Source organism: Dendrobates tinctorius, unplaced genomic scaffold (genome assembly GCF_039654945.1).
Source record: "Dendrobates tinctorius isolate UK_male_01 unplaced genomic scaffold, ASM3965494v1 ptg000030l, whole genome shotgun sequence".
Classification (NCBI taxonomy): Eukaryota; Metazoa; Chordata; class Amphibia; order Anura; family Dendrobatidae; genus Dendrobates; species Dendrobates tinctorius.
The window spans coordinates 6526513-6554220 of record NW_027361698.1 but is presented as its reverse complement, the minus strand read 5'-3'; the positions used below and the strand labels follow the sequence as shown (position 1 = coordinate 6554220).

Genomic DNA, 27708 nt, shown 5'->3' with positions numbered 1-27708 from the left:
AACAGATGTAGTTGTACAGACAAACTACACAGGAGACACATGATTCAGCATAGGAGCTGTAGACACAAAGGGTAACCATGGCACTATGCTGAATTACTTTACTATTTTACACGCATTGGACCAATGCAAATATCTGTAGCAAAGGTGCATATAGTCTTTAACTATGATTCTAAGCCATAAAGTATCTCTTCAGGAATTCTACAGAAAAAGGTCCCTGGAAGAAGAACTGGTGGGAAACACACTAGACACTTCTTGCACTGCATTGGGTTAATCTTCTATTTAATGAGAAGTGCAAAAATTGAATTTTTTTTCAATAATTTACAGGTATTTTATGTTCTTAGGATGTGCTTCAACATTAAGATTGCTGGCGGTCTTTGATTCTGAGAATGAAGGGTCAGAAACCTCTTTAACTTTTTTCTCTGCATTTAAGACAACGTGAGGATAACTAGAGAGAGCCACAATATAAAAAACAGTGGTGCAAACCCTAAGGCTGTCAGATTCCCACCAGTCAAAAAGTGATGACAATATGCTAATACTTGTAAATTAGGGAAAACGTTTTGGTTGTTTTCTCTTAAGCAAAGTTATGTTTGGGAGATTTAATGATACAGGCACCAACTGTTGACTATTACCCATCTGATTTGCTATTGTTATATTTTTACGCAACTTTATTATTTATTCCTTATGAGGATCATATGTGTAAACATTGATCTAATCAATACTTTGATTTGCTGGATTTTTGGAGTATTGTTTATGTGTCAGGTGTATAAGTAGTATGATCATTTAGGTGTCATCTTAACATCTTAATTTTTTCCTTTTTTCCCTTTATTTAGGACTTTCCTTAAAAGGAAAGTAGGGTTTCAGCAACCTATTTTTATGGTTGGAAAGCCAAATATAGTGTTCCCAAATTCTGAAACCCCATAAATTAAAGTCCCTAAACACTAGAGGCCAGAACAGTAAACACAGTCATTGCATTAATAAGGAAGTATATCTGAAACGCGCCAGTGACTCCTAATTCTTGGATTTTAATAGACTGACAATAAAAGTTGAAGTTTAAGCACCACTTCCTGGATTTTTTTTTGCATACATACATACATACATTTATGATCCCTAACAAGGGAATGAAAAAAACAAAACACCCAAGATGGATTTTTTAACAGTCATACTGATGTCAACTTTCACCACAAACTTTGTAACTGATCACTTATATTTCTAAAAAATACTTTTCTGAAGTTTAATTTTACTTTCAGCATAATTTTTAACACCTTTGGCACTGATAAACATTTACCTATAAGATCTGAATATAATATGTGGACGGTTTGGAGAACAAAATGAGAAATAATTATAATAAGTCTACTTACACTTTTGACACCTGCCCCAGGCAAAGTGATGTATGTTTCGCCCCATTTATGACTACCTCCATTTTTTCCCCACACAGCAGGACCACGAACACCCAATCGTCTAATAAACACTTGAAGCTTAGCAGAACCCTCTCCAGACACTAAGCTTTTAAATGACAGGCAGAGGTCTCCAGAAAACGAAAGGTGTCCTAGTGGAAGGACCAGCCGTGCTACCTTTCCAGAGGTTCCCTTGGGTTCCATGACTGTTAAATATTTTCCCCCTAAAGAGAGCAATGATAATCATGACATTTCAAGAAGAGCAATAAATTAGAGTTGTCTAATAAAATGACTTAACGCTATAGATTTCATTCCATTCTAATATGCGCCATATAGTGGAATTAGGAAATGTTCGCTAAGACTATTGGGAATAGACAGATAAAGCCCTCTGCAATTTGGAAACAACTTACGAAAAAGACAAATACCCACAAGTCGCTCATTTTCATCCAGAACCTAAATGAAGTCAGTGACTTACGCTGGCTTTCCCATTAACAATGCACAAGTCTTTATTAACTTTATTAGCTCCGGTGTTATCAGTAAATGAAGTATGCCGCTGCAAATATAATGAAATGGAAATGGGAACATGTCATAAATAATTTCATTTTAATATGATTAGTATATAATTTATGAGGTGGCAGTACATAATGCAATTTTAGAACGGAAATGGCAGGGGACACCTCTAAATGTCTTTATAACCCATAATTTGATTCCTGAACTTTAGGTTAAAAACTGCTGATCTGTAGCTATCACATATGAGGCACTAACAAAGTATCTAGCCTAGTCTAGTATGAAGCCTTTCTAATAACTCCGTAACTATATTCGGCCTTTGTCACTAGAATTGTGTCTCTATGTTTCAGCAGCAATCTATAATAATAAATGCCCTAACCAGCTTCCGGTTGTAACAACTTCCGTCCAGTTGTAACCGGTGACGTCACCACACACACATGCACATATTAACCCTCAACACACCACACCGCCTCAACACACACTCCTCTCACCTTTCACCTCCACTCATGTCCACTCACTCTTTCACTCCACATACGTTCCTTTCTCTCACTCCGTTTCTCATACTCACACCGTCATCGTCGCTGCCCCGACATCTTCCTCCGCCGTCGCGATCCAGGATCCAGACGTTCTCCAGGCCGCCGACATGTTCTTGCGGCGACGCCATCTTGGATGTCGTGAAATCCCGCGAGATTCAAGATGGCGTCGCCGCAACAACATGTCGCTGGCGTGGACGACATCGGGATCCAAAAAGATGGCGTCGGCGAAATCTCGCGAGATTACGCCGACGCCATTTTGGATCCCGATGTCGCCCATGCCAGCGACATGTTGTTGCGGCGACGCCATCTTGAATATCGCGGGACTTCACGACATCCAAGATGGCGTCCCGCAAGAATATGTCGCTGGCGTGGGCGACATCGGGATCCAAAATGGCGTCGGCGTAATCTCGCGAGATTTCGCCGACGCCATCTTTTTGGATCCCGATGTCGTCCACGCCAGCGACATGTTGTTGCGGCGACGCTATCTTGAATATCGCGGGATTTCACGAAATCCAAGATGGCGTCCCACAAGAACATGTCGGCGGCCTGGAGAACGTCTGGATCCTGGATCGCTGCGGCGGGGGAAGATGTCGGGGCAGCGACGATGACGGTGTGAGTATGAGAAACGGAGTGAGAGAAAGGAACGTATGTGGAGTGAAAGAGTGAGTGGACATGAGTGGAGGTGAAAGGTGAGAGGAGTGTGTGTTGAGGCGGTGTGGTGTGTTGAGGGTTAACATGGCAAGAGGTGTTAACGACGTCCGCCGACGCCATCTTGCATTCGTGAAATTGCGTCATTTACCTCACGCCGACTTGCTGTGCGGACGCTTGGCATTGCCTGTACCACCATAACTACTGCTGCCTTGGTCCTATGCCTGTTTACTGCCGGTGTCTAATTACTGGACCAATTTGCCTGTACCGCCATAACTACTGCTGCCTTGCTCCTCTGCCGGTGTCTAACTACAGGGCCAATTTGCCACTACCACTTCATAACTACTGCTGGGCAATTACAGGGTCAATTAGTATCTGTTTACTCTACAATACTCCAGGACGCCATCTTCACTGCCAGATAACTGCCAAATAGACTCCTTTACCTGTGCCAACATGAGTCATAACAAAAAGTATGCCAATGCCAGTGAAAGGAAAGCAGCTTTAGCACTACGACAAAAACAACGCCGTGCTAATGAGACTCCTGAGGAAAAACACCATCGCCTTGAGAAGATTAAGGCTTATAAACGCCGTCGCCTCACACACGAATCCCCTAACTCTAAATCCATAAGATTGGCTGAAGAAGCCTCTGCACGCCGTCACCGCCGACAACAGACGGCCTCTTCCTCATCATTATTATTAGACTCACAACAGGATGTTTCCACATCAGCATGTGGAACAATTTACTGCTACACTTCATCCCATATGCCGTTCACTGACATAACTAATCAGCAATCTGTTTCTGCCCTATCAATACCACCATTCAATACCGATGCACAGTATGCCAATGCCAGTGAAAGGAAAGCAGCTTTAGCACTACGACAAAAACAACGCCGTGCTAATGAGACTCCTGAGGAAAAACAGCATCGACTTGACAAGATTAAGGCTTATAAACGCCGTCGTCTCACACACGAATCCCCTAACTCTAAATCTATTACATTGGCTGAAGAAGCCTCTACACGCCATCACCGCCAACAACAGACGGCTTCTTCCTCATCATCTATAATAATAAATGCCCTAACCAGCTTCCGGTTGTAACAACTTCCGTCCAGTTGTAACCGGTGACGTCACCACACACACACGCACGTTAACCCTCAACACACCACACCGCCTCAACACACACTCCTCTCACCTTTCACCTCCACTCACGTCCACTCACTCTTTCACTCCACATACGTTCCTTTCTCTCACTCCGTTTCTCATACTCACACCGTTATCGTCGCTGCCCCGACATCTTCCTCCGCCGCTGCGATCCTGGATCCAGACGTTCTCCAGGCCGCCGACATGTTCTTGCGGCGACGCTATATTGGATTTCGTGAAATCCCGCGAGATTCAAGATGGCGTCGCCGCAAGAACATGTCGCTGGCGTGGACGACTCGGGATCCAAAAAGATGGCGTCGGCGAAATCTCGCGAGATTACGCCGACGCCATTTTGGATCCCGATGTCGTCCACGCCGGCGACATGTTCTTGCGGCGACGCCATTTTGGATCGGCGAAATCCCGCGATAGTCAAGATGGCGTCGCCGCAAGAACATGTCGCCGGCGAGGACGATGTCGGGATCCAAAATGGCGTCGGCGAAAACTCGCGAGATTTCGCCGACGCCATTTTGGATCCCGACGTCGTCCACGCCGGCGACATGTTCTTCCGGTGACGCTATCTTGACTATCGCGGGATTTCACGATACTCAAGATGGCGTCGCCGCAAGAACATGTCGCCGGCGTGGACAACGTCTGGATCCAGGATGGCGCCGGCGGAAGAAGATGTCGGGGATCGTGGAGCAGCGGCGATGACGGCGTGAGTATGAGAGACGGAGTGAGAGAAGGGGTCGTATGTGAAGTGAAAGAGTGAGTGGAGATGGTGAAAGGTGAGAGGAGTGTGTGTTGAGGAGTGTGTGTGTTGAGGGTTAACATGGCAAGAGGTGTGATGCTATCGCATCCTCCCGATGCGATAGCATCGGGCCATAATCTAGTCATCTCATAAATGCACACAAGTACGGCCATGAGGGCATTTTCTCCTAGTATACAATCAGGTATTGGCCTTAATTTTACTCTGTCCGTAACCTGGATCAGACATCAAGCGCTGATCCTGACAGACTACAGTGTAGGGCACTAATCACACAAACTATGAAATATCAAAGATTAACAATCATTAATTCATTAAACTGTCAATTTAAATTAGACATAGTAGTTAAAGGGGTTTTCCACTGTTACAAATCTGGTCCCCTAACTCTCTTACACAAGTAAAACAACACACCCAGCTGGCACTCGTCCGCCCTAGGTCCAGCTCTGACTCTTTGCCTCTGTTGCGGATTCTGTTTTCTCTGCAGTGCTGACATCACCGACTACAGTGAATCTCACCGCTGCAGCCAATCACTGAGCTCTGTCATTTACATCTGCAGAACCACAGAGCTCAGTGATATGCTAAAGCGGTGATGTGCACTGTAGACATGGCATCATGACTGCAGTCAATATACGGAGATGGGAGCGGAGGCATAGAGTCAGTGTTGAACCTTTATGTTACATGAATACATTTTAAAGTGGAAAGCACCCTTAAAATGTTTAAAATGGCCATAAAACACCGCAGCTGTACATTATGTGCACTTTGTTAGGCTGTAGTGGATCACAAGAAGAGCATAGAATAACTGGTGATGATATTGATATTTCCATATGACTCAGAAATCGTATATGTTATTTCTTAACATTATATTCCATTTTTACATCATACAACATTAAGGCTTCAGCATCATTAATTAAAAGCAAGTAAAACAATCACTAGATTTTTCTTTCAAAAAAATCAATTTACGTGTCATCAAAAAACATGGAATGTACCTCCAGTTAGGATAGAGAACCTACATACTATTATTCTTCCTTAATGCTGGTACTAAACAACCAATCTACATTGAAGTATAGTCATCCGAGCCTGATGATTTGGGTTGGACGAACCCTCAATCTAATGTGTATGGGGACTGCCTGTCTCTGACCTGACAGATGATATCAGGGTAGCAAGGAATCAGATATTTAGAATCTGACTGCCTGATCCGTTTGTTCTCCCAAAATTAATGAGTATGAGGTGTCCGGTTCGGTAGCGGTTTACCCTCCTTTCCCCATAACAAACACATGAATATGTCCGGTTCGGTAGTAGTGATGAGCGAGTATACTCGTTGCTTGGGTTTTCACGAGCATGCTCGGGTGTCCTCTGAGTATTTTGGCGTGTTCGGAGATTTAGTTTGTGTCGAAGCAGCTGCATGATTTGTGGCTGCTGGACAGGCTGAATACATGTGGGGAATGCCTGTTCAGAAATTCCCACATGTATTCAGGCTGTGTAGCAGCCAAAAATCATGCAGCTGTGTCGACAAACACTAAATCTCTGCGCACGCTAAAATACTCAGAGGACACCCGAGCATGCTCGTGAAAACCCAAGCAACGAGTATACTCGCTCATCACTATTCGGTAGCGGTTTACCCTCCCTTCCTCACACAGAACACATGAAAATATCAGGTTCGGTACCGGTTTACCTTCCTTTCCCCATACCAAACACATGAAAATGTCCAGTTCGGTAGCGGTTTAAAAAAAAAAAAAAAAAAAAAACACATTTGAAAGGTAAACTCACCAAGACCCTGACTAATGCACTAGCAGGATGCAGTAGACCTCCATTGATAAAGGCTGGGGCAGCACAGGTGCAATCCACTGATGAGAACAGCCAGTAACCCAAAAGTGGTTTGGCTGCCTAGTGAAAAAAAAAAATGGACACAAATAGGGCTTGCATAGGACATCAGTCACACAGATAAGTGTGGTGCAAAGAGTCTGAACAGCCTATTAATGACACCCATAGTATTAGCAGGCGGGCTGCGCAGCACTATATATATGCATCACACAGAAAAAACCAAGCCAACATAAAGAGATCTAGCTGCATCCTGCAAAAATGATAAAAAGTGCAAAAAGATAAAGATATGGGGTATTAGTTGCTATTTTGGCCAAAGCAGATAGGCTCACAACCCAACATCAAGGGTCCCCAAATTTTGCCAGGCCCTAACACTAAATCTGAATAGCGCACATAAGGAAAAAATTCCCAAAAATGTAAAAAAATAAACATTTGAAAGGTAAACTCACCAAGACCCTGACTAATCAGACACTTTGCACCACACTTATCTGTGTGACTGACGTCCTATGCAAGCCCTATTTGTGTGCATTTTTTTTCACTAGGCAGCCAGACCATATTGGGTTACTGGCTGTTCTCATCAGTGGATTGCACCTGTGCTGCCCCAGCCTTTATCAGTGGAGGTCTACTGCATCCTGCTAGTGCATTAGTCAGGGTCTTGGTGAGTTTACCTTTCAAATGTGTTTTTTTTTTTAATTTTTGGGAATTTTTTCCTTATGTGCGCTATTCGGTAGCAGTTTACCCTTCTTTCCTTATACAGAACACATGAAAAGTTTGCCTAGCTAAGCAGTCACATGTATGCGGAAGTTGGGTGAAGTGAACGGGAGCAGAAAATAATATTAAGCTAGAACATGCCGAGCAAGCTGACTGATGGGTTTTTCTGCTGTTCCGCTGATATGGTAAATTCATGGTGAGAAGTCCAATGGACAAAGCAAAATATCTTACCTGAGTTGTCTTGAACCAGTTCCCAATGTAAATCATTTTCTCTATCTCTAATCCAGCCGCACAATCCATTGTCAAAGTCACAGCTATGGATCAAAACTTCTGCAAAGGATCAAGGGAATTGTGTTAATTTAAAGGTCAAAATCTCCAAGATGAAAGGAACATGTCAGCGGTTAAAAGAATAAGTAAAGAATGTTATCTAGGTAACACATGATGTAACTATTGCTATGCTTAGTGCTTACTACATACTTACCCAAAGGAATCCCAAAATGATAGGCCATCTTGCCAAAATGGCAAACTCAGCTTTTCTACTGTGTGGGCTGGGATAAAGACATACATGACTAAACATGATTGAAATGCTTTTATTAAAAAAAGACTTTGTTACCAGGTCAAAAGTGGACAGCTTTTACTCTCTTTTTTATACCAGCTGTTTGAGTATTGTTTGTTTATCTAAAAACTGCCATACGGTTCCAGATATGAGTTTTTTAGTCAGTGCTAATTTATATGGTAATTGCCAAGGGAGAGGTGCTCACTGGACTCTTTTGGGGGAATGGCTCACAGGACTCTCTGGGGGCATGGCTCACAGGACTCTCTGGGGGCATAGCTCACAGGACTCTCTGGGGGCACGGCTCACAGGACTCTCTGGGGGCACGGCTCACAGGACTCTCTGGGGGCACGGCTCACAGGACTCTCTGGGGGCACGGCTCACAGGACTCTCTGGGGGCACGGCTCACAGGACTCTCTGGGGGCATGGCTCACAGGACTCTCTGGGGGGCATAGCTCACAGGACTCTCTGGCGGCATGGCTCACAGGACTCTCTGGGGGCATGGCTCACAGGACTCTCTGGGGGCATGGCTCACAGGACTCTCTGGGGGCATGGCTCACAGGACTCTCTGGGGGCATGGCTCACAGAATTGTCTAGGAGCATGGCTCATATTACTCTCTGGAGGGCATGTCTTTAGGAGGCTCTGCATTATTGCCCTATAAACACCACCCACTTGGTAAAGACCATAATAGCACTAAATAAAAAGGCCAATATCTCTGGAACCATATGACAGATTATGAAAAAGAAAAAAATGTCTTTCAATGCTGGGCTGTAGGCACATAATTCTGCTGAAAGAGGCCACTGTCATCAGGATTACTGTTACCTAAATAATGTTTAGGCAAGTAGAGTGAGTCATAGTAACTTCCACATCAATGCCAAGACCCAGGGTTTCTACACAAACATTTGCTGCATCCACTAGCTTGCCCACATTCAATATCTCATCCTAGTGTTATATCATCCCAAGTAAGTAAAGTACATGTGCCTGGCAGAAAACCTGATTGTACAGCCCAGGTCATTTTCTTCCACTTCTCTATGGTCCAGTTCTGATGCACATTTTAGGTGCTTTCGGCGGAGGATCAGACTTCACTGAGCAGTGTGCAGCTACTGTATGTAGCCACATGCTTAGAAAACTGCACTGTACTTTCTGCTCTGACAGCTTTCTATCACATCCAGCAGCAACTTATTCCGCAATTTGTGCTACAGTTACTTTACCCTCTTCGCTTCCTATGGTGACCTTTGATGGACCACTTTTAGGAGGTACTACTAGTTGCACACTGGGAACATCTCATTAGACCACCCGTTTTGCTGATGTGTTGATCCAGTAATCTAGCCATGATAAGTCCCATGTGACAGGCGCACAATTCTTTGTTATTTTTCCTATTTCCGAGACATCAAGCTCAAGAACTGACAAACCCGCTAGCTGACAAGTATGACCCACCCATTAACAAGTGGCTCTGCCAAAGGACAATCAAGGTAATTCACTGTGCTGTCACCTAGTTTTAATGATTTGTCTGACTGATGTACATGCCACTGCCACTTCATTTACACGATAATACTTCATTCTTCAGGTTTTGAATGATTCTGGATTAGAAGACAGTTTGGGGCAGGAATCCATTGCAAAGCTGTTAAATTGGTAGACTACTGGATTTTGGTTATATTTTACTGCATGTGATTTGTTAGGTTGGGAATTAAGAGAATAATCATGTTTTTAAAGGAGAATTCTCCAAATATACAGGAAAAAAGACATTAAACAAAGAAAAGCCAAGGTACATAACAAGATGTATCTCCAGAAGTCTGGTTCATAAACCAAGGATGTCCAGTTTTATGTGCGCATGTATTCATCAAATAATTAGGCAATATAGTATGTGGTAGGCAAGTACTCTGCAGCCGATGCAAACCTTACTTGACTTTACGCACAGTAAAATGATGAAATATATTTTCACATGACTATAAATTCTTACCTGGATCGTCATTTTCTTCATATTCATCAGCACTCAGCCCCCTCTCAACATCGAAGTGAAAAAAGATATTATTTTCATGCCGTGGAACTGTAATGTAAAGGGAGAAGATCTTGTAATTCTGTGCTTGACTGGATAAGAACTCGATGCAGGAGTACAAAATTAAAGATAAAATAAAATAGGAGGATAATGGTTTATTCATAATGACATCATTGCACAAGATAATATTCCGGGGCAGAGGGAACCAAAGGAGGTTATGGAAACGTTATTTATTACAAGCTTATGGTTTTCCTTTCCTTTAGTCTTTTCTGATTTCGACTTTGTGCAGTTATATGATGACATCGCTGACCTTTTAATAGATACTATTGGGGGATCATCTTTTGAATTTTTTTACACACTGAAATAGTAGTAAAGAATTTAAGCACAACCCATGGACACTTGTACTTAATGCATTAATAAAACCTGATGGTTAAAAGAGAAACAAATAAGACATTCCTTTACTCTGGGATAGGGACTAGGTCAGGTGATTGTCATTTTCTTGAACTCCACGTTTACAAGGAATGTGTATAGTTTCATTACTGAGAAACATGACCTGAAGGAACGCTAATTCTAGAAATAAAATATATGAGGAGACAGGAGGTAATTCAATCTGCTGGATTTTCTGCCTCTACCTAAAATCCTGCGTTGTAGAAATCCCGCAGAGAACACATTGATTATTGTCCTTCAGAACTGTTCTACTTTTGAATGACTGAGCGGGTGAGACTTAGCCAAAGGGGATGGGTTTAACAATCTTTTTGTACGACTGGTGACAAGTGGTAGGGAAGACCTGCTGCAGTGGTTTTACATACATACGAGCATAGTGACGAGAAGGACATGATTGATCTCCTGGAACACAAACAAGTTTTTTTTTTTATATTTTCCTTTGTTTTATTGCAATATGAGATAAAATAGGATCAATGGAGAGAAAAATTGCTGGGATGGTTTTTAACTTTTTAGGCATTTTTATGTTGTAAGAATATTTCATTCTTTACATGCACACCTCTATATTCACTTACTGACACATATTTGCATAAGTGGACCTGTCAATTGATACATGCTGCCCAAACTGTGGGCAGCATGCATCAGGCACTGGCTGTACGGTCACAGCCATCATGTTTGTCTCTGCAGTGTTTTAGAGAAATACATACTTTTAATAGTATGCGGGACTGAGCCGCACTGTGCACTAGTCGTACAGGCAGGTACCCTCACCCGTTGACAGGGACTGGCAAGCCTCTGCTTACGTGCGCGTATAGACAGAGACCTTTCAGTCACTATCAGCGGGAGGGCAGAAACGAGAAACTGCCGGTAACTCGCCTGTACGATTAGTAGCTATTAAAAGAGTATGATTCTCTCTTAAACGCTGCGCCGTTTCAGAGATAAACGCACATGGCTGTGACCGTACAGCCAGTGGCTGACACATCACCTGACATGTTCCCTTTAAGGAATTCTTTCGACTCGGAAATCCTCCAAAAATAACGAATTTGAGAAATGAGAAATTAACAAGTTATAACAGCTGTAGGGGAATCTAAATGTAAAGACCTTTCTCAGTACTGAAAAGTAATGAATAAAGAAATAATGTTCTTGATATTCCTCTATCAACAGCAGGGAACGTGAGAACACAAGGTTGTTACTAGAGTCCTGTAAGACGCTAAGCTATCTAAACAATTTCGATTGCGTTGTGCTCCATGTTACTTAATCTTGGACCTCTTATTTCTCTATACATAGCACTAATCCTGTATGAGAAGACTCCTCATTTCATGGACGCTGTGTGAAAGAATTTGAAGATCAGACATTCTAGCCATGTTCCATTTAATCTGGGAGGTCTGCATGTGAACACCATGGAGTACTTCTCACCTGCAGGTGCAAAGACTGACAGGCGTTTGGGGTCAGATCACAAGGGAATCCTATAGTACGTCTTCACACCAAATCCTTATCACATAGCTTACCCCCCAAAAAAGGCAGCAATTAATCCTATTAAAGATTGCGTTCTGTAACATAATGACCAAATGTAGGGAAATATCTATAAACTATGGCACATCTCAAGTCAGTCTAAAAGCAAATGCCCGCTGAAGACGTGCATGGCTCCTAAAACCCCTACTGCATTATTGGGCTGTCCGTGTGGCAGGAAATGAAATGTACGGCAGCCATGAGCTAGTGTAGATTTCAGCTACATGGTACGCCAGTTTTCATTGGCTCCACTCACTATTAGAAACGTGATAGTCCAGGCACGAAAGGGTAACAAAACTGAAACTGTGTGCACGATTAGCCCTTACATCATAGTAACAGTGCTTTTACATTAACCAATAAACTGGAATGAGCATTCCTAACAAAGAAAGTTTCTCGATTATTGGCTTGTCGAAACAGCTTGATAAAAATTATCCTTCTTGGCAGCACATCATCCTGTGTAAACTGGAGATATGCTGCCTTGAAAAATGATAGTCTATTAGCACAAAATGATCTGTGATGATATAAACATCCCTATTACACCCTAAAAAGTCTCACCCTACTTTGTCGCAAAGGTTGGCACCCTATTATACACGATGTGGTATCCCCACTCAACGTCGAGTATCCCTTATACACCTTAGTGCCACCTAAATAGTCCAAGAGATAATAACTCAGATCATGCAACAATAACCTACATGCACAGGGAAGGGAGTGAATCTATATATTCACTGGAGAATGAAACGTAGGTGAGACACGTGACAGTGAGTATCCCACAAAAGTATTAACTGTAGTAAGCAACCAGTATAATACCATCATATAATGAATGCAGTGACAGAAAGACTTAAAAGTGTGCAAAAAAAACAGTATAGGTCTTATATCCCATACATAGCAAGGAGAAGGCTGCTGAAAAATCCTCAATATCTGATAATGGCTCAATAAGGAAATGGTACTTAGCACAGTATATTTCTTCACTCCCTTCCCTATGCATATAGAGTATTGCGGCATGATCTTAGTGTTATTTATTGGACTAGTTAGGATGTACTAAGGTGTCTAAGGGATACTCGACGTTGAGCAGGGTGCGATATAGTGTATGATTAGAAGTTGAAGAATCAGGAGGTAAATGGTTGATTTCTACTGAAATAAAACCCTATTGGTCTTGTGATCTGGGACATACAGTGCATTACCACTAATGCTACTAATCTCCAGATGTGGCCAATGTCAAGAAAAGAGATTGCATAATTGTCACGAAATACAAATACATGGAAAATTATCTGGAAATACCCAGCAACCTCCTATGATCACATTTCTAACAAGATCTTTTACACATAAGGATTTTATGAAAGCACAACTGCTCATACAATTGCCTATGCCGCATTGAATTGATAATAGAGAATTTCTATGACATAATATTTATTTCCTTTTTCACCATGGAAACAATTCCTAAAAAATAGGGATGTGTCTGCGAAAAAGGTCTAAAAATGCAGATCTCCAAAACCATCCTTCATGTCGCTGGCAAATCTGGTGACACGACAAGAAGAACGAACGTGGAAACAAAGAATTACTCATTCTACCGGCATGAAATATTGCTCTCCTTGACAAGGAATCAATGTTCCCGTCTGCTGTCCAAATACATTGATTTAGATCAGCCTTGAACCTATAACAGGAAAACGTGAAGTTATTGATAACCTTGCCCTTGAATGCTCACAGGACTGCGGCACACTGAAATTTAGCACATAGCTAGTGTCTTGCTTTACTCTGCATTTGTAACATACAACATCATACTAGGAGCAGGGAAGGGGATCCGTGGTGCCTCACCGGAATCCGGATGAACACAGGTGCCAGGAACCAGTGGCTGGATACCACTTATTAGCAATAGCAATAGTAAAGAAAGGAAAAAAGTTCCAGCACCAGGCGGCTCTTCATTAAAATCTTCAATATCTTATTTTCATGTCAAGAATAAAAATCATGTGGGGACTCAGCCCCTAAACGCAAGATTTTAATGAAGAGACGCCTGGTGCTGGAACTTTTTTCCTTTCTTTACTATTGATATTTGCAACATACATCATTTTCTGGATTATCAGGCAGTATGGCTCCAATTCATAAAAGAGATTATGCCACAATTCTGACGAAAATCGCTTTGAAAAGTTGCAAAATGTTTGCACAACATGAGTTACACAAAAATTTTGCAAGTGGAAACATGTCGGAAGGCTGTGTTCACACTACTGTTGTAGCTTCTGCTTGCAAGCAACAAAAGATGCCAGATCCGCCATACGAAGAATGGCAATGATGCCTGATGACTTGCAATAGGGTCCATCATTTTCCATCATGGTAGCAGTATATTCTGGCAAAAGAGGCTCCATAAATAACCACTGACTGCAGTGTAAACAGAGACTTAAACAGGTTTGCACCACTCATTTGGGCTGTCACTTCAGGGACACTAGATCTGAATGCAAGGGCTATCAATGAGGCCACAGAGATTAGAAGAATGCACTTAGAAGAGTTCACTGATTTTAGTAGGACTGGCCAAACAACTACTGTGTATGGTGGAATCCTGACTCTCTCCTGACTGCAAATGTTGGAAAAAAATGGTGAGCAATGTATGTCAAATGTCAACATACCGGACCCTTGGTTCCCGTGGGAGATAATCCACATCCAGACTGCCTTCTCTATAAGCTCTACATATTTGCTTAGTGCCTTTCACTGAGCGTACACGTCTATAGATGGAATTGTTCCCCATATGCTACTGATGGAGATCATGTGTAGTGACACAGGGACAGTGTCACCGGGGTTAAGCCTGGGGGCGCTAACAGGGGATGTGCGCCAATAGACCAAGGAGCCCAGTGTGCACAGGACCTGAGCTTAGCCAGTCACGTGATCACAGGGGGCGGAGCTGGTCGTTCAAGTGACCACAGGGGGTGGAGCTACCTCGCGCAAGGACAGGGAGCTGGCTGAGGGCACAGAATTCAAAGGACAAAACCAATAACGCAGTCAGAGAGCAAAGCTGAGGGTCAGAAGCCAGACGGGAATGAGGTAACCAGGGACAAGACAGACAAGTAACCAGAGGCAAGCAAAGAGGTCAGATTCCTAGGAGGGACAAATCAGTACCGAGCAGAAACACAGAGACAGGGGGCAAACCGGGTCATACACAGCAAACAAACACACGCAGAGGAACAACAATACAGAGAGCAACCTGGGTCAGCGACCGCAAACCGAGTATTATTATTATTTTTATTATTATCATTTATTTATATAGCACCACTGATTCCATGGTGCTGTACATGAGAAGGGGTTACATACAAATTACAGATATCACTTACAGTAAACAAACTTACAAAGACAGACTGATACAGAGGGGAGAGAGGACCCTGCCCATTCGGGCTTACATGCTACAGGATTGTGGGGAAGGAGACAGTAGGTTGGAGGGTTGCAGCAGTTCCGGTGTTGGTTGAGGTGATATCACCGGTAGTGGTGAGAGAGAAGGAGGTAGCGGGGTCATTGCAGGCTGTAGGCTTTCTTGAAGAGGTGGGTTTTCAGGTTCCGTCTGAAGGATCCAAATGTGGTTGATAGTCGGACTTGTTGGGGCAAAGAATTCCAGAGAATAAGGGCTATTCGGGAGAAGTCTTGGAGGCGGTTGGGTGAGAAGCAATTAAGTGTGGAGGAGAGAAGGAGGTATTGGGAGGACTGGAGATTACGTGAGGGAAGGTATCGGGAGATTAGTTCAGAGACATATGGGGGAGACAGGTTATAGATGGCCTTGTAGGTCAGTATTAGTAATTTGAACTGGATACGCTGAGGGAATGGAAGCCAGTGAAGAGATTTGCAGAGGGGAGAAGCGGAGGAGTAGCGAGGAGAGAGATGAATTAGTCGGGCGGCAGAGTTAAGGATGGACTGGAAAAGTGTGAGGGTGTTAGCAGGGAGACCACAGAAAAGGATGTTGCAGTAGTCGAGGCAGGAGATGATGAGGGCATGCACTAGCATTTTAGTAGATTGAGGGTTGAGGAAAGGACGGATTCTGGAAATATTTTTGAGCTGGAGGCGACAGGAGGTAGAAAGAGCTTGGATGTGCGGTTTAACCCCTTCACCCCCAAGGGTGGTTTGCACGTTCATGACCGGGCCAATTTTTACAATTCTGACCACTGTACCTTTATGAGGTCATAACTCTGGAACGCTTCCATTGATCCCAGTGATTCTGACATTGTTTTCTCGAGACATATTGTACTTCATGTTAGTGGTAAAATTTCATTCAAATAACTTGCGTTTATTTGTGAAAAAAATGGAAATTTGGCAAAAATTTTGAAAATTTCGCAATTTTCCAACTTTGAATTTTTATGCCCTTAAATCAAAGAGATACAGCACACAAAAAACTTGATAAGTAACATTTCCCACATGTTTACTTTACATCAGCACAATTTTGGAACCAAAATTTTTTTTTGTTAGGAAGCTATAAGGGTTAAAAGTTGACCAGCGATTTCTCATTTTTACAACACCATTTTATTTTTAGGACCACATCACATTTGAAGCCACTTTGAGGGGTCTATATGATAGAAAATACCCAAAAGTGACACCATTCTAAAAACTGAACCCCTTAAGGTGCTCAAAACCACATTCAAGAAGTTTATTAACCCATTAGGTGCGTCACAGGAATTTTTTTGAATATTTAAAAAGAAATGAACATCTAACTTTTTTTCACAAAAAAAATACTTCAAGTTCAATTTTTTTTATTTTACCAAGGGTAACAGGAGAAATTAGACTGCAAAAGTTATTGTGAAATTTGTCCTGAGTACGCTGATACCTGATTTGTGGGGGGAACGACTGTTTCGGCGCATGGCAGAGCTCAGAATGGAAGGAGCGCCGTTTGACTTTTTCAATGCAAAATTGGCTGGAATTCAGATCGGACGCCATGCCACGTTTGGAGAGTCCCTGATGTACCTAAACAGTGGAAACCCCCTACAAGTGACCCCATTTTGGAAACTAGACCCCCCAAGGAACTTATCTAGATATGTGGTGAGAACTTTGAACCCACAAGGGCTTTACAGAAGTTTATAACGTACAGCGGTACAATTAAAAAATCATATTTTTTCCATAAAAATGATCTTTTCACCCCAATTTTTATTTTCCCAAGGGTAACAGGACCCTAAAAGTTATTGTGCAATTTGTCCTGAGTACGCTGATACCCCACATGTGGGGGTAAACCACTATTTGGGCGCATGGCAGAGCTCGGAAGGGAAGCAATGCCATTTGACGTTTTTGGCTGGAATTGAGATCGGACACCATGTCGCGTTTGGAAAACCCCTGATGTACCAAAACAGTGGAAACCCCCCACAAATGACACCATTTTGGAAACTAGACCCCCTAAGGAACTTATCTAGATGTGTGGTGAGAACTTTGAACCCCCATGGGCTTCACAGAAGTTTATAACATACAGCCATACAATTAAAAAATCATATTTTTTCCACAAAAATGATCTTTTCACCCTCAATTCTTATTTTTCCAAGGGTAACAGGACCCTAAACGTTATTGTGCAATTTGTCCTGAGTACGCTGATACCCCACATGTGGGGGTAAACCACTATTTGGGCGCATGGCAGAGCTCGGAAGGGAAGCAGCGCAATTTGACGTTTTTGGCTGGAATTGCGATCGGACACCATGTCGCATTTGGAAAACCCCTGATGTACCAAAACAGTGGAAATCCCCCACAAATGACACCATTTTGGAAACTAGACCCCCTAAGGAACTTATCTAGATGTGTGGTGAGAACTTTGAACCCCCATGGGCTTCACAGAAGTTTATAACATAAAGCCATACAATTAAAAAATCATATTTTTTCCACAAAAATTATCTTTTCACCCTCAATTCTTATTTTTCCAAGGGTAACAGGACCGTAAAAGTTATTGTGCAATTTGTTCTGAGTACGCTGATACCCCACATGTGGGGGTAAACCACTATTTGGGCGCATGGCAGAGTTCGGAAGGGAAGCAGCGCCATTTGACGTTTTTGGCTGGAATTGAGATCGGACACCATGTCGCGTTTGGAAAACTCCTGATGTACCAAAACAGTGGAAACCCCCCACAAATGACACCATTTTGGAAACTAGACCCCCTAAGGAACTTATCTAGATGTGTGGTGAGCACTTTGACCCCCCCAGTGCTTCACAGAAGTTTATAATGCCCGGGCGTGAAAATAAAAAATTCGTATTTTTTCCACAAACATGATCTTTTAGTCACCATTTTTTTATTTTCCCAAGGGTACCAGGAGAAATTGGACCCCAAAAGTTGTTGTCCAATTTGTCCTGAGTATGCTGATACCCCATATGTGGGTGAAAACTACTGTATGGGCACACGTCGGGGCTCGGAAGGGAAGTAGTGACGTTTTGGTATGCAGACTTTGATGGAATGGTCTGCAGGTGTCATGTTGCCTTTGGAGAGCCCATAATGTACCTAAACAGTGGAAACCCCCCACAAATGACCCCATTTTGAAAACTAGACCCACTAAGGAACTTATCTAGATGTGAGGTGAGCACTTTGAACCCCCAAGGGCTTCACAGAAGTTTATAATGCCAGGGCATGAAAATAAAAAAATCGTATTTTTTCCAGAAACATGATCAATTAGTCCGCAATTTTTTCATTTTCCCAAGGGTAACAGGAGAAATTGGACCCCAAAAGTTGTTGTCCAATTTGGCCTGAGTACGCTGACGCCCCATATGTGGGAGAAAACTACTGTATGGACACACGTCGGGGCTCGGAAGGGAAGCAGTGACGTTTTGGAATGCAGACTTTGATGGAATGGTCTGCGGGTGTCATGTGCGTTTGGAGAGCCCCTGATGTACCTAAACTATTGAAACTCCCCACAAGTGACCCCATTTTGGACACTAGACCCCCCACGGAACTTATCTAGATGTGTGGTGAGCACTTTGAACCCCCAAGTGCTTCACAGAAGTTTATAACACTCGGACGTGAAAATAAAAAAATCATTTTTTTCCACAAAAATGATATTTTTGCCCCCAATTTTTTATTTTCCTAAGGGTAACAGGAGAAATTGGACCCCAAAAATTGTTTTGCAATTTGTCCTGAGTAGGCTGATACCCTACATGTGGGGGTAAAACACTGTTTGGGCGCATGGCAGAGCTTGGAAGGGAAGGAGCACCATTTGACTTTTTCAACTCAGAATTGGCTGGAATTGAGATCAGACGCCATGTTGCATTTGGAGAGCCCCTGATGTGCCCAAACAGTGGAAACCCCCAATTATAACTCCAACCCTAACCCCAACACACCCCTAACCCTAATCTGAGCCCTAGCCCTAACCCTAACCCTAACCCTAGCCCTAACCCTAGCCCTAACCCTAACCCTAGCCCTAACCCTAGCCCTAACCCTAGCCCTAGCCCTAACCCTAGCCCTAACCCTAGCCCTAACCCTAAGGCTGTGTGCACACGCTGCGGATTTTGCTGCGGTTCCGCAGCGGTTTTGGCTGCTGCGGACCCCAGTACCATGATTCCCTATGGGAATCAAAAACCGCAGTGCAGACGGTGCGGAATTTTCCGCGCGGATTATCTGCGGTTTTCAATCCGCAGAAAGAATTGACATGTCAATTCTTTCTGCGGATTCTCCTGCGGTTTGCCATCTCCTCTATTGAGGAGATGAAAAACCGCAGGACAAAACCGCAGAGCAATCTGCAGGTAAAACCGCAGGTCTTTTGACCTGCGGTTTCACCTGCGGATTTTACAAAATCCGCGCGGATGAATCCGCACCTAATCCGCAGCGTGTGCACACAGCCTTACCCTAACGGGAAAATGGAGATAAATACTTTTTTTTAGTTTTATTATTTTTCCCTAACTAAGGGGGTGATAACGGGGGGTTTGATTTACTATTTATGGCGGTTTTTATTTTTGGCGGCTGTCACACGCTAAAAGACGCTTTTTATTGTAAAAATAGTTTTTGCATCACCACATTTTGAGAGCTATAATTTTTCCGTATTTTGACCCACTGAGTCATGTGAGGTCTTATTTTTTGCGGGACGAGTTGACGTTTTTATTGGTACCATTTTCGGGCACGTGACATTTTTTGATCGCTTTTTATTCCTATTTTTGGGACGCAGAATGAACAAAAACCAGCGTTTCATGAATTTCTTTTGGGGGGGGCGTTTACACCGTTCCGCGTGCGGTAAAATTGATAAAGCGGTTTTATTCTTCGGGTCAGTACGGTTACAGCGATACCTCATTTAGGTCGTTTTTTTATGTTTTTGTCGGTTTTATGCAATGAAAACTATTTTATATAAAAAATAATTATTTTTGCATCGCTTTATTCTGTGAGCTATAACTTTTTTATTTTTTCGCTGATGATGCTGTGTGGTGGCTCGTTTTTTGCGGGACAAGATGACGTTTTCAGCGGTACCATGGATATTTATATGCGTCTTTTTGATCGCGCGTTATTACACTTTTTGTTTGGCGGTATGATAATAAATCATTATTTTTTGCTTCGTTTTTTATTTTTATTTTTTAAGGGGTTCGCTAAAAGGGTTAACTAATGGGACAGTTTTATAGGGCGGGTCATTACGGACGCGGCGATACCTAATATGTGTACTTTTATTGGTTTTTTTTTATTATTTTCAAAAAATGAATTTATTGGGGAATATTTTTTTTTTTTTTTACTAATTTATTTGGCGATTTTTTTAAATTTATTTTTACATTTTTTTTTAATTTTTTTTTTTACTTTATTACATAGTCCCAGGTGGGACATCACTGTCCTGTGACAGATCGCTGATCTGTCACATCACAGATCACTGTGACAGATCAGCAATCTGTCACAGGCATTGAAGCAGACTTCCTCTTGCCTGCGCTTTGCAGGCACTGAGGAAGCCAGCTTCCTCAGGTCCCCGAAGGCCCCCGTCGCCATCTTGGATTCGGGGGCCTGGAGGAAAGGAGCCCCCCGCAGCAGCGCTGCACATTGCGCTGCCGTGGGGGGCTCAGGGAAGCACGGAGGGAGCCCCCTCCCTGCCGATGCTTCCCTTTAACTCCCGGTACACCGCGATCATGTTTGATCGCGGTGTGCAAGGGGTTAACGTGTCGGGGGCGGTCCGTGACCGCCCCTGACACATAGTGCCGGGTGTCAGCTGTGATAATCAGCTGACACCCGGCCGCGATCAGCGGCGCTCACCACGTGGGCGCCGCTGATCGCGGTAGACGTACTATCCCATCCACGGTCATACGGGCCCGGGTACCGTGGACGGGATAGTACGTCAGATGTCAGGAAGGGGTTAAAGGACAGGGCAGAGTCAAAGGTTACTCCGAGGCAGCGGACTTCTGGTACTGGGAGTAGACAGAAGTATCACCGACACTGGACCCAGGAACTACCAACATTAAATAGCCGCACCAGAACCAAAGTGAGGCAGAAAGACTTAACCCTGACCTGACCACGACGAAGCCAGAACCACCCCATCCCGAGTCATGACACATGTATGGAAACATGGTCAGCATTGTGCACTTACAATATCACACACTGTGTTTTCAATTTTGCATTACAAAGGATTTATCTTTTTAAGGACAAAAACAATCTTAGTTAATGATTGTAACATAGTTTGTATTTAAATATTTTTATTAAAGTTTTTATAAAACTGGGAGTTGGATAGGGAGGGGGAACAAGAAAAAGGGAGGGGAAAAGGGTAAATGTACATAGGAATTTTTTTGTATTTAAATATTTTTATTAAAGTTTTTATAAAACTGGGAGGGATTGTAAAATAGTTTGGATCCTTAATGATAGCTGAATTGTTTATTCCCGATTCTACATTTCACACCAGAAACATAACAGTCTGTTCTAAAAAGGTTGCACTCTACAAGTGGTTATACATAGATTTCCAGCAGTTCAGAGAGGAATGTACACCGGTAAGTCATGGTGCAATTGTTTGTCTGACATTAAATGATAGCCGACAGCAAGCCATGCGGGCCAATGTCAAGTATTTACTACAAATCGTATTAAGAAAATTTAATATGAGAGTTGAATTAAAGTTATAAATGGAAAATGTAAAAAAAAAAAAAACAAGCTGTTTTTTCTTACAAAAGAGGAATCTCCAGAAGGTAAGACCAGAATAAACGCCTATTTTCTGTAATGCTATTGTATACATTGTCAATGTAGCTGGTTTTGGCTTAAAAAGTTGAAGTAAATATAAATCTTTAGGAAGGGACTTATATTAACCCCTTCACGATAACGATATCCGCCGTACGTGTACCACGTCGCAGGAGGTGTTTTCCCGCAACCTGCCGTTCTTGCAAGAAGTGACAATTGTGTGTGGCGGAATGAGTGCCTGCATGATCAAATGCAGGTGTCAGCTCTACATGAGAGCTGACACCTAGCAGCAATGCGCACAATCAGTCCTAGCACCGATTGCGGGTGTTTAACTCCTTTGATGCCGCTGTCAATGGTGGCATCGCAAAGGGAGGAAGCTCCGTTTGTGCTCTAATCGGCACAATGCGATTGCGATTGCATTGCGCCAAAGGTTTCAATGGTGACCTTGGGCCAAAAAATGGCCACAGGGTCACCCAGAGATGGTGGCCTGTAAGCTCCTGCTCAGAGCAGGACCAGACACACCTCCACTCTGTGTGCAAAAGCCTTGTAGAGTATTAGATCAGTGATCAGGACAGGGATAGTTGATATCCCATCTTGGGACAAGGTAAGGCCGGTTTCACATTAGCGCATTTTCAGCGCGCGCACGGCCGGGGGTAGCTCCGCCCCCGATCCGGCTCTCTGCCCGGCGTGCCCGCCCCTTCCTTGTAGCGCCGCCTCCTAGCGGACAGCGGCGCCTGCGATCGGCGCACCCTATCTTTGGCATAGGGTGCGCCGATCGTGCGCAGGCCGTGCGCTAGTTGCGCTTTGACCTGCGCTGCGCACTTTTGACGGTGCGCCGTGCGCGCCAAAATCCGAAAAGTTTGATTTTGGCGCGCACGGCGCACCGTCAAAAGTGCGCAGCGCAGGTCAAAGCGCAACTAGCGCACGGCCTGCGCACGATCGGCGCACCCTATGCTAAAGATAGGGTGCGCCGATCGCAGGCGCCGCTGTCCGCTAGGAGGCGGCGCTACAAGGAAGGGGCGGGCACGCCGGGCAGAGAGCCGGATCGGGGGCGGAGCTACCCCCGGCCGTGCGCGCGCTGAAAATGCGCTAATGTGAAACCGGCCTAAAAAAGTTAAAAAAAGTTTTTAAAAATTGTAAAAAATGTTAAAAAAGAATCACGAATAAAGAACAAAAAAAAAGTATTGTTCCAATAAATATTGTATTTTGCTGATTATCAGACGTAACAGATTATACAACGCATTTTGGGAAGGAAAATAGGAAGAAAACAAGTTTTACTAAAATGGTGGTGTGTCTTATAGTCTGCTTGTACAGTGCAGCGAGAAGCAGGTGATGGTCGCAGGAGTGGGGCAATACAAGGGCCCCAGGCTGGTAGGAGAGGGTGTTTTGGGACTCTGTCAACATTTTGTTAAAGCCCAGAGCCATCCCACTTTCATGTTTTTCAATGCAGTGGACTTCGGGAAAATGGCCACTGGAGGCGGCGCATGCGCAGATTGGGATCTCGAGAGATGAGATCTTGGTGCCGAGGTCTTGGTCTGCACATGCACTGCCTCTGTTGGCCAGTTTCCCAAGGTCCACCGCTTTGAAAATCATGGAAAGTGCAGGGGCTTCACAAAATGCAGTGACCCTGGGACCCCACTCCATCTCAGCCTGTAAGCTACATTCGAATTATAAGATGTACGCCCATTTTCCCTCCAAATTTTGGGGAAAAAAGTGTGTCTTATAATCCAAAACATATATCTTTGTAAAAATACAAAAATAAACAAATAAAGTACACATATTTGCTATCGCAGCATTCAGAATGACCCGACCTATAAAATTGTCTTACTAGTTAACTCCTCCAATGAACGCTGTAAAAAAAAGTAGCAAAAAATATGCTTTTTCATCATACCGCTTAACAAAAAGTGGAATAAAATGTGATTAAAAAGCGAATATAAATAAAAATGGTATAGCTGAAAACGTCATCTTGTCCTGCAAAAATCAATTCCGGAATTGCTGGTTTTTCTTCAAAAATCGGAATAGAAAGAGATCCAAAAATGTTATGTGACTGAAAATGGTATAAATAGGCAATTTGTCCCACAAAAAACAAGACCTCACATGACTTTGTCTCCAGAAATATAGGAACATTATAGCTCTCAAAGTATGGCAATGCAAAAACTCTGTTTTGCAACAAAAAAGAATCTTTAGGTGTGTGATCGCAGGCAAACGTAAAAACCCGATATAAATCTGGTATCGCTGTAATCGCACCGACGCAAAGAATAAAGTCATCTACTCACATGAGAAATGGCGTAAAAAAAATAAAACCAATTCTTCATCTGCTGCTGATTTGTTTATTCTGCCTCCCAAAGATCGCAGTAAGGCTCGGCTTACATTCATCCAGCGCTCTGCGCTGAGCTTTCCTAATGGGGTTTCCATGTAAATCTCTGAAATACGCGCTTTAGATGGAGCTACCAGAGGAAAATTCCCTAAAATGAGGCAGATGGAGGCACTGTGGACGCCGTCTGACCTGTGATCCAGCGGTGTTCGGCTTTTTAAGGGTGCATAAAAGTGTCGTCGGCCATAGTTTTGTGCATTTCTGAAAATACGGACAACACTGAACAGAGGCTATAGTTCAGAGTAACTCTGCTGCCTCATTATAGTGAATGGATCCCTTGGGGATTTCATCTGAATCACACCATTCGGAGATTTAGATGGAACCTGTTATGAATGGGTCACCGTGGAGGAAAAAACCTAAACAAGCTAAGCCCCAGACAAACCAGAGAGGTTGGTAACTATGCAGATTGCAGATCCCTGATCCTAACCACACAACTAGCAGCAGCCATGGAGCGTACCTACGATGATCCTAGACGCCTCGTCACGGCCGGAGGACTAAATAAGCCTAAAGCAAGAAAAGGTGAAAACTAACTGCCCCAGAGCAGACCCGAAGGAATAGACAGCATGTATTGACAGTGAAACAAGATGAAAACAAATATAGGCAGGAAAATAGGCTGAGCAAACGATGGGGCCCAAACTAACTAGAAAGGATAGGAAAGGAAAGACACTGTCTGCAATCTGCGAAAAACCCTACAAAAATAATGTTCAACACTTCTGATAACAAAATTAACCCTGAAGTCACTAGACTTCTCCCACTGTATCAGCACTCTGAAATATTCTGAGGCAGAGCAAAAAAGGGCCAATCTAATAAGGGACAAAAAGCAAATTGGCAAATACAGATAAGAGTAGAAATTCAGCACAGCCCCAGCCGGGGCTGGCTGACCACACAAAAAACTGAATAGAACAACAAAATCAAGTGTGAACATTAGCAGAAAAACTTAGCTTGAGCTGACTGGAACAGAGCTGAGGACCAAGACTTGACAAGCCAGAAGTAATCACCAGCACCAGAATAGGGCGTCGGCTGTCTTAAATCCAGTCTGAGATTCCTGAGGTCCAATCGTCATCCTCCTTATCAGGTGGCAGATCTCCACTGATTAAATCAGCTTCACTACCTCCTGTTATCACCAGAGGGAGCCTGGAAGGATAACTCACAACTGGTAGATCAGAAAATGATCTCACAACAAGGAACCCCAATGTAAGTGCTCAGCGTACAGCACAGGATAAATGTGATCCAAAATGTTATGTAAAACATTCCCAACAAAAGCTTCAATTCAATCCACAATAAAAGCAAGTGCCCACTCAGGTCCATCATCTGTCAATGGAAACATAAGGAGCTTCCACATTACTGGTAGTAGTATAAAGGCTCTGGAAAAGCACTATGGCTCCTCGCCCCCAAAAGAAATTCAGTGAATTTTGCGCTCGCAAATCCAAATGCCCCATCCCTTCTGAGCTTTACAGTGTGCCTAAACCACAGTTAGCATCCACTTTTGGCATTTCTAGCGATTAGAGCCCTTTTACAAATGCATATCTCCAAAAGCATGAGCTGGGCACAATGTATGGGAACTACAAAGTATGGGGACTACACTGTTGAATTTGCAATTTTCACTCAGCAACACTCACTTCTGCTTGTTTCTGGCAAACACCCATGAGTCAAAATCTTCACTACATCTGTAGATAAATTCCCAGAGGGATGTAATTTCCAAAATGGGGTCACTTGTGGGGGGTTTCAACTGTTCAGGTACATCAGTGGCTCTGGAAACGTGACATGGTGTCCGCTATCTATTTGGGACAATTTTGCATTTCAAAATTCAATTGGCGCCCTTCCATTCTGAGTCCTGCCATGCGCCCAAAAGTAGTTTTCCACCACATGTGAGGTATCGGTGTACTCAGGGGAAATTGCACAACAATTTTTTTGTAAAATGTTAATTTTTTTCCTTCCGCATTTGTTTAATTCCTGCGAAGCACCTGGGGGTTAATAAACTTCTTAAATGTGGTTTTGAGCACTTTGGAAGGTCCAGTTTTTAGAATGGTGTCACTTTTGGGTATTTTCTGTCAAATAGGCCCCTCAAAGTGACTTCAAATGTGATGTGTTCCCTAAAAATTGTTTTTGTAAATTCTGTTGGAAAAATGAGAAATTGCTGCTCAACTTTTAACTTACTAACAAAAAAAGTTTTAAAAATGATGCAGATGTAAATTGGACAAATAGGAAATGTTGTTTATTAACTATTTTGTCTGACAAAACTCTGTGAGTTAAGGGAATAAAAATAAAAAGTTTGAAAATTGCTAAATTTTCACCAAATTTCCAATGTTGAAAAAATGTTACCACTACCAAGAAGTACAATATGTCCCCCCCCAAAAAAAACAATCTCCAATCTCTGGATATCTGTTGAAGCGTTCCAGAGCCAGAGTTATTATTTCATAAAATGACACTGGTCAGAATTGAAAAAATTGCCTTTGTCATGAAGCAGAAAACAAGCTTCGGAGTGAAGGCGTTAAGGCCACGTTCAGTGTTCGTTAAGTATTTTACATCAGTATTTATCATCTAAAATCAGGAGTGGGTAAAAAATGACGTGTTTCTATTATACTTTTCCTCCGATTGTTTCACTCCTGATTTTGGCTTACACATACTGATGTAAAATACTGACTGAATACTGAACCTGTGAAAGTGGCCTAACCCTAAATGTAGGAGTCAGTAACTATTATGCTGGTCAGAAAACAAACACTGGTCCCTGTTCCCAGTCATATTTCAAGCTCTCTATCTTTCGGATTTGTATTGCCATAATCCTAAAGTATGTTTATAGAGAATGCAATAGAGCACAAAGCAATTTATACTTTTTTATCTCCTTTATGGTGGCTTTCATCTGTTTTTGATTTGTGCCAAATTCTTATTTTATTTTGAAGTCTATTTTATATTTGTTCGCTTGTTTGTTTTTATATTCGTCATTGCAGGTGGGCTTTGGAGGTCACAGACTTTTTCATGTAATTTATCAATAGCGATTATTTAAAAGTCATCCTTTTTTGCCAAATAGACTCAAGTGTCCCCATGGAGTGATTTTAAGTATGCCCAAAAATTTTACGCAAATTTTGCAAAATGTTAGAACTTTTAACCTCAAAAGATAATAGAAAATAATAAAGACCATTTTGGCTTTTGTGTCAAATTCAGGAACCACGTGTGCCATTTTAAAGAATTGGGTGCTATCGACAAAATCACACAAAATAGTTAATAAATGACATATACAGTAGCTCATTTCTACTTTACATAAGTATTATTCT

General features: G+C 42.8%; 1 protein-coding gene and 1 long non-coding RNA gene across 8 annotated transcripts in view; one reads left to right on the top strand and one right to left on the bottom strand.

Moving 5' to 3' along the window:
- Positions 1-27708, bottom strand: part of NPNT (nephronectin) — a 148801-nt gene that overhangs the window by 4171 nt on the left and 116922 nt on the right. For all 6 annotated transcript variants that reach the window (XR_012231508.1, XM_073571824.1, XM_073571827.1 and 3 more), the window contains 3 exons: positions 10029-10115; positions 7746-7844; positions 1359-1618 (listed from right to left, as the gene is read on the bottom strand). Coding sequence is in view for 5 of the 6 variants with exons in the window: in XM_073571824.1 (XP_073427925.1) it covers positions 1359-1618; positions 7746-7844; positions 10029-10115 (446 nt within the window). In the remaining variant the exon portion in view is untranslated. The remainder of the gene's footprint in view (positions 1-1358; positions 1619-7745; positions 7845-10028; positions 10116-27708) is intronic.
- On the top strand, positions 7372-10045 carry LOC141086109 (uncharacterized). Of its 2 annotated transcripts, none has more exons than XR_012231510.1 (5): positions 7372-7461; positions 7561-7710; positions 7802-7945; positions 9456-9540; positions 9636-10045. It is a non-coding gene; the product is annotated as an uncharacterized lncRNA (long non-coding RNA). The 2 variants fall into 2 exon arrangements; XR_012231509.1 differs by having other exon boundaries at positions 7392-7461; positions 7538-7710.